General features: G+C 52.5%; 3 protein-coding genes across 4 annotated transcripts in view; 1 reads left to right on the forward strand and 2 right to left on the reverse strand.

Annotated features, from left to right (window-relative positions):
- Positions 1-1,706, reverse strand: part of LOC134364985 (serine/threonine-protein kinase tousled-like 2) — a 67,790-nt gene extending 66,084 nt beyond the window's left edge. For both annotated transcript variants that reach the window (XM_063081205.1, XM_063081206.1), the window contains exon 1: positions 1,211-1,706. The gene's annotated coding sequence lies outside the window, so the exon portion shown is untranslated. The remainder of the gene's footprint in view (positions 1-1,210) is intronic.
- Positions 711-3,213, forward strand: LOC134365089 (basic proline-rich protein-like). Its single transcript, XM_063081276.1, has 3 exons — positions 711-1,552; positions 1,939-2,041; positions 2,799-3,213. The coding sequence occupies exons 1-2, from the start codon at positions 711-713 to the stop codon at positions 1,943-1,945; spliced, it is 849 nt and encodes a 282-aa protein (XP_062937346.1). The 3' UTR covers positions 1,946-2,041; positions 2,799-3,213.
- Positions 3,214-7,090: 3,877 nt separating this feature from the next.
- The window catches only part of ERN1 (endoplasmic reticulum to nucleus signaling 1), a 72,643-nt gene continuing 66,121 nt past the window's right edge, over positions 7,091-13,612 (reverse strand). Inside the window, exons 20-22 of the mRNA XM_063080841.1 lie at positions 11,856-11,979; positions 11,350-11,417; positions 7,091-10,276 (exon numbers count right to left, since the gene is read on the reverse strand). Of these exons, the coding sequence (XP_062936911.1) occupies positions 10,064-10,276; positions 11,350-11,417; positions 11,856-11,979 (405 nt within the window). The 3' untranslated portion in view covers positions 7,091-10,063. The remainder of the gene's footprint in view (positions 10,277-11,349; positions 11,418-11,855; positions 11,980-13,612) is intronic.

Below are 13,612 nucleotides of genomic sequence, written 5' to 3' on the forward strand. Positions count from 1 at the left end.
AACAATCCCTTTACAAAATCTTTTTCTGACCACTCCCTGGAGCAGTAGGTTTCTCTCCACTCTGGACATCTGCTTTTAGCACTCCTTCCAAGCAGGGAGGGGCAGTAGGACACCATTTTTAAACTCCTTCCATGACCATTAATGCACAGGCTACTTTCAGCAAATATGTCCATCCTTTCCAAGAGATCAATTCTTGCATGACCCTTTAAAAACCTCTCTTTAATAGTAACAGTGGAAAAAGAGCATACATTACATAGAACCCTTTCAAACACGGATTAAGTAGTTATTGGAATGATTGGCGTGATTTTTAAGCTCACTGAAAACATGAATCAAACATTCTCCTCTGCAATCTAACAACTTCACAATTTCCAATAACAACCCCTCCAAGTCCTCCAGTTTCATTTCCCTTCCTGGATTGAGAACCTGGGGCAAAGGGGACTGAAAGGGTGACAAATTAAAGTTTCACCCACACAGACAAGTGCAGGTGAGAGAAGAAATTAGGAAATTCTCGGAAGATTATAAAGGCGTCTTTTTAAAAAGAAAAGCAAAGAAAGAGAGATTGGGAGAGTGAGTTTCCCCTCAGTAAGTGGCCTTCCTCGCGTCTCGCCCTGCCCTCATCGAGGTCGGAATGGCAGAGGTTGCAGTCTCTCCCAAACCCCAAGGTCTCCGCAACGTTTCCCAAACCTCCATCCCCAGGCCTGGCCCGGAAAATGACGCCCCGGCGGTTATTCCATTTAATGTCAACTCATGTTAAGGAAATATCCGCTCCGTCTCATTCCAGCCGGGCCTTGGATTGGGATCCTCCCTGTAGCCCACGGCCGGGAAGCAGGACCCATGGGGCCTGGTCCCGGCGCCCATCGCCGGCTCCAAACTTTCCCCAACTCCAGGCCCACCTGTCACGGAGGGAGGGAGGGCCAGCCCTCGGGGACGTCCGGGAGGCTGCGGGGTCTCCAGCTGCCGGCGTGCCCCTCTCTCGGCCGGCCGCCCTCCCCACTCCCAGGCCGGGGCCGCCTGGGCCTCCCCCGTCTTCGGCCGGGCCCCAAGGCGACCCGCAGCCCTCAGGGAGCTCCGCTCGCCTCATCGCCGAGCTGCGGCCCGGCGCCGGCCCCGGGGTGGGCCGGGGTCTCAGCCTCCTCAGGCCGAGAGGGTTCCCGGGACGGTTAATGCCCCAGGCCCGGCGCCCTCCCCCGCCCGGGGCTCAGCCTCTCACCTGCCGCCGCCGCCGCCGCCGCTCCACGCTCCTCCCGGGAGGGGCCCCGACCCGACCCGGCTGCGGGCCGCTCCGCTCTCCCCCTGGGCAGGCCCGGGGCGGAGCCGGGGCCTCTCCTGAGCGCCGCAACCCCCCGCCCGGGCAGCCGCCGCCGGCGCCGGGCTCCACGAGAGGGCGGGCGGGGGAGGGGGGCCACGGAGGCCGCAGATCCCCGGGCTCGCGTACAGAGCCAGGCGCCCGACGCGGGCCCGGGCCCGGGCGGCCGCGGGGGACGCGGGACCGGCCTCCTGGGGCCGGACAAAGGCCAAGAAAGGCGCAGGAGGGCCCAGGCCGGGCCGGGAGGTGGGGGCCCGCTCGGCTGGGGGCCACTCGGGTGCGGCGCGGAGGGCGGGGGGGTCGGAACCGCTGGTGCCCAGGACCCGCCTCCGGCCCCTTAATCCGGATCGGTTCGGTCCGGATTAGTAGTGATCGGTGTAAACACACTAGTGAAACCGCGTGTTTCCTCGCGAGATTTGCACGGCTGGGCGGTAGGGGGGGTCCTGGGGGGGTGGGGGAAGCGCCGACAGTGGGGGAGGAGCGGGAGGGGACGAGAAGGTGGGGGGGGTCCCCGCTGCCCCGGCGCCCCGCCTCCTCTTACACCACCTCCTGTTACGCCTTTTATAATTTTGGACTTTTGAATCATATGCATATGTCACTCATTCAAAAAATTTAAAAATTTTTTCTTGTAGATCCTAACTCCTTAGGAAGATGCATTTCTATCGTACAGCTGTGGAAGAGCCAGGACACAGTCTCTGGCCTCATGTAGCCTACAGTCTAGTGGGGCAGACCAAGGTAAGTAAGCAAGTAACTAAAAAAATTTAAATTTATTAAAAAAGAACACAGCCTGAGAATTGCTGCATTTTAATAGGTGAGTTTATGCTGTTACCTCTGTTATTTAAACTTTTCCTGTACTCTGATTTTATGCTTATTTACCAGGTTTTCCCCTCTTTCACCTAGTTGTTGGGTTGAATTTTGTTGCTCCTTTCCCCAGCCGGGCCCAGCCATTCGAAAGTTCCACCTGTCCCGCGGTCACCCCACAGCTAACCCGCCTACTTAAGCCCATCCTTCCACCACATCTAGAGCTGACCGTCCCCTACATTCCCCCCAGGCAGGTCGAGAACCTTTGCATGCATCTGACTTCCCTACTTTCTTTCCCCCAGCATCTCTCTGCCCATGTATTTGGAAATTTTAGACTCAAATTTGGTAGAGAGAAGGTTTTAAAGAGAAATGGACATGTAATGTTAAATATGTAATTTTAAATACTTTCTATGCTTACCATAGTGCATTTTAGCAGCCACTACATTCTGCTGAATTCCTTTTTTGCTACTATGTATCCACCAGTAATTCTTTGTCATGGTCTATAAGTGGTAAACTTTTTGAGTTCTTTTGTACTTGAATATGTCTTTATTTTGCCCTCACCTTTAAATGATAGTGAAGCTAGATTTAGAATCACAGGTTCAAAATTCTTTCTCCTAGCAGTTTGAAGCTTTTATTGGGCTGTCTTCTTGCTGACATGAAGTTTGATGTCAGTTTTCTCATTCTTTTGTAGATCTGCCTCCTGTTCCCCACCCATCCCAACTGGTTCTAGAATTGTGTCCTCATCCTGGATGTTACAAGTTTCATCACTTAGGATTAAACATTAACCTTCATTTATACTGCCAACGTTTTCAACCTGAGGAAAGTTATTTCTGAGAAATCATATTTTTTCTTTAAATCCTGCCTTCCTTCCACATTTCCTTTGGGACCTCCAATTTAGGCAGATGTTGGAATTATCTGTGTCAGTTTCTGATGGCTGCTACAACAAAGTACCATGACTTTAGTGGTTTAAAATAACACAAATTTGTTATTTTACAGCTCAGAGGACAGAAATCCTAATTCAAGGTGTTGGCAGGGCTATATTCCTCTTGGAGGATCTAGGAAACAATCTATTTCCTTGCCTTTTCCAGTTTCATGGTCTTTTCCTCCACTTTCAAAATGTACCACTGCAACCTCAGCTTCTGTCATCCTGTCTTCTCTGACTCTGCCCTCCTGCCTCCCTCTCCCTAGGACCCTCGTGATTATATTGGGACCATCCAGATAATGTCCCTACCTCAGCGCCCTTCACTTAACCACATCTGCAAAGGCCCTTTCCTTATGTAAGGTCACATATTCATGTGTCGGGATTAGAACATGAACACCTTTGAGGGGGTGTTAGTCTATCACCCCATTTTCTTTCTTCCTTTCCATCCTATCCTGGTATGCAGCATTCTGGGGGGAGACTTGCACTTGAACTTCTGGGTCACTAATTTGTTCTTCAGCTGTGTCTATCCACTCCCTATTGACTTTCAACAATTATATTTCTTATTTCTGAGGAATCTATTGGTTCTTTCTCACAGCTTATGAATGTGACACCGTCACCTCTCTAAGGATGACATAACTTTTCCTCTTAGGGTCCTATTCTGTCTCCGTGGACCACAAGCCATCTGTGAAGGCCGTCTGGCCGTGCTGGCCTTCTCTGGCCTGTGGAGCTGAATTGCACCCCGTGCTGCAGCTGGGATCCCCGGGCAGAGGGATTCTGTTGCTTCCGCTGCCCGTCAGCTCCCTGGATGAGGTGGGGGGGGCTGCCCTGGGGCCCACATCGAGCACGGTGTTCAGTGAGAACAGGAGCAGGTGGACATGCTCCTGGGCAGGGACACTGGTGGCTGCTGTTCCTGTGTGTGGGGTGCTCGGGGGGGGTCTCACCAGCCTCAAAGCTTCTGCCCATAAGTGCACATTCCCAGAACCGCTGTGTGGCTCATGGCAGCAGGGGTGGTGTCCTGGGGAAAGCCTGACTCCAGCAGTCCTCCACCTCACTCCTGCTCAGCAGCCAAGCAGTGGGGCTGGGGCCATCCCCTCCGCCCACACTCGGAGCTGAAGCTTCCCTCTTCAGTCTGTCACATCTGCTCTGAGCATCTCAGGGATTGCTCCCTATTTCGGGGCCACGCAGCTCCTGCCTCACTTTTGAGTGCAGCTACATGTTAACCTCTCGTTTCTTCTCTCATTTCTAGGGTTTGGGTGTGGGAGGGAGGACTGCTGTGTGAGCCCAGCTTGCCATCTTCAAATCCTGAATGTTTGAGGAAAAACTCTATCAAAGGGCACAGTGACTCTTCCGAGGCTACTGTCACTGGTTACAGCGGTGTCTCGCTGGTAGGGCAAGAGTTAGTCCCTTGAGTCCAGCAGCCTTTCCCTCATGCTGGGACGCTCATTTGATTTTCTTAAGCCCAGGTGGGTCCTTGGGCTCACATGGGACTATGGGCCTTGGTTCTCTCACCTCATAGCAGCCACCTCTTAGTGCATGTGTCTGCAACTTGTGCACTTGTGATGCCTCAGCAGAATCCTGGAGACCGGCCACCTGGCCCACCACACCCAGTAGGCTGAACGGCCCTTTCTGACACCTCCCTTTGCCCTCCCTACTTCCCGTGACTTGCACCTGTCAGGCAGCCCTTTTCTGGGAACTTATCACAGAGAGAGGTTGGCCTCAGTCACAGGTGCTTATTTGGAAGGGACTAGAGTCCAACCTCTCGCTCAAGGAAGAATTTTTTCCTAGGCCATTCGGGAGGACCCAGAACTCCCTACCTCGCAAAGCCCCCTTTTGTGCAGCTGGGCAGTCCTCTCTCTTGGAGCCCGGGATCTGCTGTTCTGGACCCTGCTCCCTTATTCTAGCTTAAACCCTCTGGAGCAAGAGAACAAATCCAGTTCCTCATTATGTGACAGATGTCTGAGGATGCAAAAGCTCTCACGTCTCTCTATGCCACATTCCTCCCACATCTTCCAGTGCCTGTGATGCTTTCCAAGCCCCTCCCAGCCCTGCCCTCTGCCCCCAGCCCCATCATTAAAGAATACAACACCGGCATGGAGCATGGGACCTGGAGCACCAGGTCAGAGCACAGGCGCCGACACCCTGCACACAGACGGCAGGCCTCGTCGGTCACCCTCACTCAAAGGGCTCCCTGACTGGCCCTCACCCAAGCACTCTCTCTTTAACATGAAGACAGGACTTCCTGCCATCCTCTGTGTTTTGGCTCAGCATGCCAGTTTCTTGTCATTTTCTAGAATCCTGACTGGGTCATGATCACGGCGGTGATGACTCTTTCCAGCTTCGTGTCACCTGCAAGCAAACTCTGAGAACACATCTGTGGCTTCATCCAAATCCTGCAGCTGGTGGGAAGGGGAAGGAGGATTTGAAGAGGCAAAGGGACGAGAGGAAGGAGAAAGAACATGATCCTCTCCACTCACGGCTCACCTGCCAAACCTCTCAGAGGCCACGTTTACTCGGTCACTGCCCTGCAGTCCCCGCCCCCTCCAGCCCCCACCGGCTTTCACCAGGATTTCCCAGGGGCTGCCTGTTCTCACCAGCCCTGCCCCTCTGCCCACAGCAGGTGGTCCAAAGATAGGCTTGGGAGCTGACTCCAGCCTTGGCAAAGGGTCTGGTCAGTCTCCTGCTGAGGTGAAAGGTATAAAATGACTTCAGCTGTGAGAGAAATGCTCCTCTGAAGGGAGAGAGGACTAAGCTGAGGAGCAGTCAAGGCACAGGATGACCCGGCACAGAGCCTGGCCCAGGGTGGAAAGGCAGACAGCAGAGCTCACTGTTCTGATGAGCTCTGGAAGGTAAAGCGTGGTCTCGCACAAATGACACTGGTGCAGGTAGAGAAAGACGGTGCCCATTGGTCCGTTCACTGATGTAGTACAGATGTCTGCGCATGTACACACATCTGGCCATGTCTATTTAATGAAATGGATCATCGGATTTGGGAAAAAGCATCCTCTTTGCAGCCAACACTGACTAAGCAGGTAAAGCTACAGACCCCGCCTCAGGGCCCCATCTTTTGACAATCACACCCAGCCCTAGAACCATGGCTGGGCTGTGCCAATGTGAGGCCGGGGAAGAAGAGATCCTCCGTGTGCTGGGGTCCTGGCTGAAGACCTGTGCCTCTCCCTGTGCTCAGAGGCAGCTGAGGGTGCTGGTGGCTGCCCACTCCCAGGCCTGGGCCATTTCAAGTCTCGGTCCCAGCCACAGCTCAATAGCCCTGAGGGGAATCCAAGAGCTGCTCTGCTGCCCACGAAGGGCGGCTGTGGGCAGCATCCTGCAGCTCTGGCACTTCAGAGACGGCTGTGTCCCCAGGTCTCAGTGTTGCTCCTGGTCCCCCTGGGGCGTGAGCAGGGGTGAGAGGAGAGGGATGGGATGGTGGGGGGTGGGACGGAAGGAACCAGCCTTGGTGCTATCCCTGCACAGCTCTCTTGGGGCTGCTGGGCCCTCCGGTTCCTCCCTTTGTGAGCAGTTCCTGGTGGTACAAGAGCAGGCGGAAACTCACCTGATCTCTCCAAAGAGGATGGGACAGGGAAAGGAGAAAGCATGTTGGCAGGATCCTACATTCCAAGCCGAGCGCTGCCAAGCTCACTCCTGGGTGTGCACGTGGACGTCTCAGATGCGGGCCACTCCGGCTTTCCCAGCACTTTGCTGGCTTGTCTGCTCTCCTAGGTCTCTTGGCCCAGTGTCCTATTCACCAAACACATACCCCAAACTCTGCTCTAGAGCCTACTTCTCACCACATGCCATGCCTGTCCCAATGAGCCAACTTCCTGGAATTCAGCCCAAATCAATACTTTCAGGAACTTCCTGCCATGTTTCAAAGAAGCTTTGCCCACAAACAGCCACCAAGAAGGATGTTCCAGCCCCCTGGAGCCTGCTGTGGACACGAGGACACTGTCTTCCCTCCAGCTGAGCCGGCTGCTCAGGCCTCGCCGTCCACACCCCTACCACCCAGGAAGACCCTCTTGTCTGAGAGTGGTGTTCAGATCTCTAAGAAGAAACTGACTCCCAAATCTAAAACTACCTTTATTGAGGCTGGCTCAATGTAAGATGCCGTCATCAATCAGCAGAATTACAAAACTGTACAGGAGGTACAAAAATAGGCTGTTTAGCTTAGATAATGACACTCACATCATCAAGCTTTAAAAATACACATAAAAGTTGTACAGTCTGGCAATTTATAAAATATAAAGCTAAAATGAGGACTTTAGGCTCCACAAAAATGATTGTATCACACAATTAACACATACCAATGAAACAGTTAACTGTGCACAGAGAAGACACAATGGCACAGAAATTTTTAAAAATCACCTTAAAATTAACAGATTACCCAGTCCAAATTATTCACCCTTTAATCACAGGACTACTGGAAGGTGTCCATCCCTTGGAAGGATACAGTATAACTTTTCCTTTTCCAGTTTTAAATTTCCATGGGTGTTCTGCAAGACAAATCTGATGTGCTTTAAGCAAGTGCAATTGTAACTGGATACGCTTCAGAGTAAAAATTAAATAAATATAAATAGGTTAAATAAATAGCTCATTGCAAAAAGGATACTACACAAGTTTTGCATCTGAGAACGCTGCGTAGTTGACTGGTAATGCTTTCCGGGTAAGTGGGACTCCCCCGTCACAGCTTTAGGGACACTGAAAAGGAAAACTGTATCCATCAAACACACAAAGAGCACACGGGGGAGGCGAGTGGGTGGGGACTTTGGCCAAACTGTTGGTTAAGGCTGCTCCAGAGGGAGGCTTCATTGCAGATGTGTTGTTTCCTCATGGTTTCCCAGTGAATACAGAAAGGATTTAGGTGCCAATACAAAATCAGAACCAGAGTTACTCATGGGAAGTCACTGTTTCATGAAGAAGACAGAGCACAGGAAACGAGCTGACACTTTGGTTTAAAAGATAATGGTCCAACCCTGGAAGGCAGGATTTGGGCTCACCCGTGTGGGACACCTGAGGGCTTCTTCCAGGAAAAGCCAACACCAGGCCACAGTCAACTGAAACACCAGGACGGTGAAGATGTGGGCAAGGAAAAGAGATGCTGGGAAATACGAAGAGGAGCAAGTTCAGAAACTACAAGAGCAGAGAGTAAAAGCTTAATGGAGACTTAGGCCCTTTCCAGGGCTGCTGCGCTTCCTCACGCAGCTCTCCCAGCACTGAAGGCCACGGCAGTGGATCCAGCCGCCTTCCAAGAGGACACAGGTTGAGGCTCCAGTGAACAGACCGATGAACAATGGAGACGCTCAACAGGCCAGTGAATAGAAGAGGCCAACAGTGCCCACCACGGGGGCCAAGGTTCCAGGGTCTAGATGAGGTACTCGATGAGGTTTAAAGACGTAGGATAATATTAAGGAAAAAAATCACTTTAGCCATTATGAAAGGAAGGAAACTGAATTCTACGAAGGCAGAATCAGAGCTTTTGACGAGTGGCTCTGATACAACAAAACCAGGAAGCATCTTCCAAGAGGCAGAAACAGTGATTTCTCTGTCAGTGGGTAAACGGACACCGTCATTCTTTTATGGAATGGCATTGACCTGTCTGCCCAGGGCTGGAGGCTGTACATGCAGGACATTTCCTTACATGGTACCCTGATTGCATCTTAACCTCCAAGGTTCTCAGGAGGGAAGAGACAGAGGAATTTCTGACTAAAATTAAAGCTAAAAATTATATTAATTTTTAGGAAAAGAAAATAACATGGTATTACATAATTTAGAGAATATTACTTTGACATTGCTGAATACATTTACATAGTGTTGCTGTAATGTTTTACTCTTCAGCATTTGAGAATGTTCTAAACATAAACACTCTTTCTCGAGGAGATGGTGATTTTTGGTACCACACAAGATAGAACGTGTATTATATCTTGCATTTCTTCACGAGTAAGCTTCAAGTTAAGTTTAGCTTGCTTGTGCTAATCTAGCATTCTACAGTATGATCAAAATATAGTTATTAGAACGTGCCAAGAAAAACATAAAAGCTAGCCCACAAAGCACACAGTGTGGTCTTGGCTCCCAACCCTGACGCTGACTCACCACGTGTCTCCTGTCCTGCTGGCCTTAGGGACGAGGAGCCTTACTGCCTACCTGCTAGCTCAGGGCTTTCTCCGGGTGGCCAGGGGGTCCCATTCAGCTGCTCCCCTCTGGTCCTGAAGGCTTGTCCCTGTCTGGGTCTTAGCTGCCCTACTTGGTGGCCAGGAACTCTTCACCTCTTGCCCAAATGCTCCTGAACACCTCCACACATGTGATCCAGGGCACAATCCAGCAAAGGCCACTGTCGAGGCCACTGGTGCGCTGGGCTACGGCTGCCTCCAGAACAGAGCTTTCTCCTCATTTCCAAGAAAGCTGCAGACATGATCTCACCTGCCAGCGTGCCTTGCCAACCAGTCCCTAACATCACACCCCCATGTGCATGGCGCCTGCTGCCTGAGGATGCATGGGCTGGCAGTCACGTGGGATACTCTGGGTGCACCGGTGCTCAGGAGGCAGCTCCCATCCCCAGGATAGCACCCTCTGAACGCCCTCCTCCTCGGCACTGCCCCCAATCCCACTTCTGGCACAGCAGTCTCTTAGTGGATGTCAGCCTAGCTCTTCCCAGGACGAGGGCAAAACTCAGAATTCCCTCCTCTTCCTTCCTGAAAGGCCCATAGACTGACATTAAACAGGAATTTTAAAAAGAAACATGAGCCGAAGTGAGTTTATCCAGCAGCAGGTTGGCAGGGGCTCCTCCTACTGCCTCTGGGACGGGCCCTCCTGTGCAGACATTCCTGACTGTAATGCTTTCAAGGCCAACACCTTCCCAGCTCCCTGGAGGTCATGGGGCCACCTCTCCCAATTCCTGGGGTCAGCATTATCATCTGCTGGCTGCAGAACGGGTGGCTCAAGGCACTTGGTTTGGGAAAGCCTGGGAGGTGTCAAGCTCTGGACTGTGGAGACCAGGCCCTCAGTCACAGCTGGGGCCACCAGAACAGAGAGGCTGCCCTGACTCAGAGGGCATCTGGCGTCACTGCGGGCCAGGGCTCCAGGGGCTCGTGGCAGTAGTAGGGCTGGAAGAGTCTCTCGTGGCCGCACAGCTCCATGGCCCAGTAGGTGTGCAAGAGCAGGTGGGGGAAGCGCGAGGTGAAGTAGCGCACGAAGCCGTCGGGCAGCACGCCCAGCGTCTCCCGCACCTCCACGGGGAGCTCCCGGTAGTGGTGCCTCTGCAACAGAGGTTTGGTGGTTAGAAAGTGCCAGCAACGCTGGCCAAACAGCCTTTAATCGTTCAGGGAAGACAGAATATTAGTGTTAGTTGGTTGCTTGTGAAGAAAAGGAAAAAAGGTTTCTGCATCCAGCGATCCATCCCGACCATCTTGCCTGCTTCCCCTCACTCGGGAAGGGGCCTCAAAGCCAGCAAGGCCCAGCCCAGGGGAGCAGGAGGCGCTTTGCTACCCGAGAGGTTGGTCCTCCCATGGGTTTGGATCCTATATAGGGGTGGCCGGTTGGCTCACTGGCTGAGCGTAGTGCCGAGAGGCTGGTCCAGCAGAGGGTCGACAGGCCTTCCATGGTGGTCAGGGCCTAGAGAAATTCTTGGCAGCCTCCAGTGGAATAAAGTCACCTGAAATTGAAGTGTCTGTCCCAAAGGCCTCGAAGGCGGATTCTGTGTCTGGGAGTGTGCCCTGTTTGAAGGCTGCTCAGTAACAGCACAGGTCACGAGCACCCCAGGCCCCCAGGGAATAAGCTGTGCCCCCTGGACAGCAGGCCCCAGGTGGGAAGGTCCCAGAGGGTCCCCGCTAGAGTGTGTTTACATGGTGGCTGTATCAGGCAGGTAGAGGGCATCACAAAGAGCAGTAAAGAGAGATGATGGAGCAGCACACAGGCTTCAGAGAGGCTGCTCCCCAGAGCTTAACTTTGCACCTCAAATCCCTGAAGAGAGAGTCTGAGAAGGGAAGAGACAGCCTCGAATCTGTCAAGTCCAGCTAAGGCCACCTAGCCTCCAAGAGGTCAGCATCCTGGTAGGGACCAAGGGACCCACGAAGAATGGAAAAGAGCAAGAGGATGTCTGGGCCGGCCCGTGGCTCACTCGGGAGAGTGGGGTGCTGAGAACACCAAGGCTACAGGTTCGGATCCCACGTAGGGATGGCCGATTAGCTCAATGGGGGAGGGTGGTGCTGACAACACAAAGTCAAGGGTTAAGATCCCCTTACCGGTCATCTTTGGGGGAAAAAAAAAAAGAGCAAGAGGATGTCTGTTGCAGCCTCTGGGTCCCCCTCCCCAGTATCCACAAACCCTTTACCTTGTTTCTCATGGCTCGGAGGAGATCTCTGACTGAGCCACCTTTATAGGTTCTGAATTTACGCAGATCTAGAAAAACATTGAGGGATACATGCGATGGTTAAGCAAGGAATAAGTAAGCAAACAAACTTTAAAAGAAAACAATTCCTGGGGTCCTGGGGATTGAGCAATCGGACTGAAATGTGACGTAATGCCATGGTCACAGTCCCAGGAGCAGATCCTCCACATGGAACCCAAGGGTGGTGTCAGTGTGAGTTCCACCCCGTGTCAGCTCCCAGATCAGACATGACCACCCAGAGCGTGACACTATCACTACCCTATCGCTCTAAGGGACAAAAATGAAACACACATCAGTGTAACCAAACACCGGAGGACATATCCAAGAATGTCGCAAACCCAACCAGTGGTATTTGGAGGCTGAACAGCCCAGAACTGCCATTTCCACGTTTACTTCTTAGAAACGGCAGCTTCTTCTGAAAGGTCCCCTCACGGCTGCAGTGTGGTCACCTGTCTGGAGGGGGACTGTGATGTTCTCCCGCCAGTCCATCTTCACCACGGCTCTCCCGCCTCTCTCCAACTGCTTCACGATTGGGCCATCCAGGGACTCCTTTTCTATTCGGTCACTCACATCCTGTGACAAACGGACAACAAATGATGGTCAGGGTTTGGAGATGCCGAGAGCTTGAGGATCGACACCAAGTAACAGAACCGTCACTGTCCCATGAGTCGTGATGAGACTGATGGCCCTGTCAGGCCCAGGCTGCAGTCTGCCTCAGAGCTGGCCCAAGTGCTCTGCCCCCCACCATCCACGAACTCTTCTCCAGGGAGCAGCCGTGTTTGTTGGTCACGGGGGATAGGCCCGCAGAGACCCTCTGCACGACAGGGGGAGGTGTCACAGGTGCACACCCGTGCACATACCATGAAAGCATCACCTGGATCCTACACATGCATACATGCCCCGCGTCTGCACAGAGCTATATGTGCAATCTATGTTTGCCAATGAAGCAAAGAAAAAAAAGGCTCGATTTTGCTCGCCTCCTGTGCTTTGTCTACCCATTGAAACAGGACATGCTCAGACCTGTAAACTGGCAGAGGGTTGTCATTCTGCACCAGAACAGTAGAAAAGTCAGGTGGAGCCAAGGTTTCTTTTTGAGGAGGAAACTTAGTGGCAAGAGTATTGGCTCTGGAGGTGCCACCAGGATTCAAACCCTGCTCTGCGTTTGCTTGTGGCAATACGGAGGGTCAGGATGCACCCAGGTACTGGCTTCTCTGAGCCCCATCACAAGGCAGGGCAAGAGCTGAGGAAATGGAGGGATGAGCCCCACACACATTCGCCTTAAGTGGTCTTATGAGACCCATTGTCTTTCCTTTCTTTGATGAAGATGAAGTCAGACTAGTGAAACTCTAACTAGCACTTGTTAGAGAAAAGCCTTGGAAAGATGAGACCGTCAGCTTGGGCACACTGGGACACACCATTCTGAGCAGCAAGGCTGTCATGGCTAGTTGACATGGATGGAAGCCAGGTGTGTTCACAAGACGTAAGACTTGGAGATACTAAGCATTTGAATCCTAACCCACGGTGGGATGAAGGTTCCCTTTGTTCACGTTTCATTCCTGTTCTATATTTTGTCATCAGATTGACCTGGCTAGTTTTCAGCAGTCTCTTGAAGACCTGTGGACTTTTGAGGATTTTCACGTTACGTCTTGTGGAACACAGTTCTCAATCCTGATGCTACACACACCCGCTGCTGCCACGAAGACGGCACCAAACCCTCCCCACCTCAAGCCATCTGAATGGCTGGTAAGCACCTGCTAGGGCCAGGCTGCATCCTCCCTAGACGGCAGGGACACAGCAGTGAACATGACCCGTCAAACGCCCCTGGCCTCAAGGAGCTTCACTCTGGGCTTCACTATGGCCAGGGCCCCAGGCAGACTCCAGGACAGCGTGATGGTCACTTCTTAACCACGGTGCTCACCAAGCTCAGCTCTTCCCAGAGCCAGGGAGCAGAGCACTGCCCCGAGCCCGCTCTGCAGAGCCACGTGCTGGGCAGAAGGCATTTGGGTAGACTATGCTCAACTCATGCCACGGAAGATGCTGAGAAACGCACCTCTCCACAAAGCCATGAAACCGTCAAACCACCAAAGGAGTTCATAGTCATTAATCCTGTATCTTAACTTTGCAGAAGCGATTTTAAGCAAAATGACATCTGGGCAAAGATTGAGTAAAAGATGATAGGAAAAACCCAATATAAGGAAATGTATAA

Source organism: Cynocephalus volans, chromosome 16, assembly GCF_027409185.1.
Source record: "Cynocephalus volans isolate mCynVol1 chromosome 16, mCynVol1.pri, whole genome shotgun sequence".
In the NCBI taxonomy this organism is placed as follows: Eukaryota; Metazoa; Chordata; class Mammalia; order Dermoptera; family Cynocephalidae; genus Cynocephalus; species Cynocephalus volans.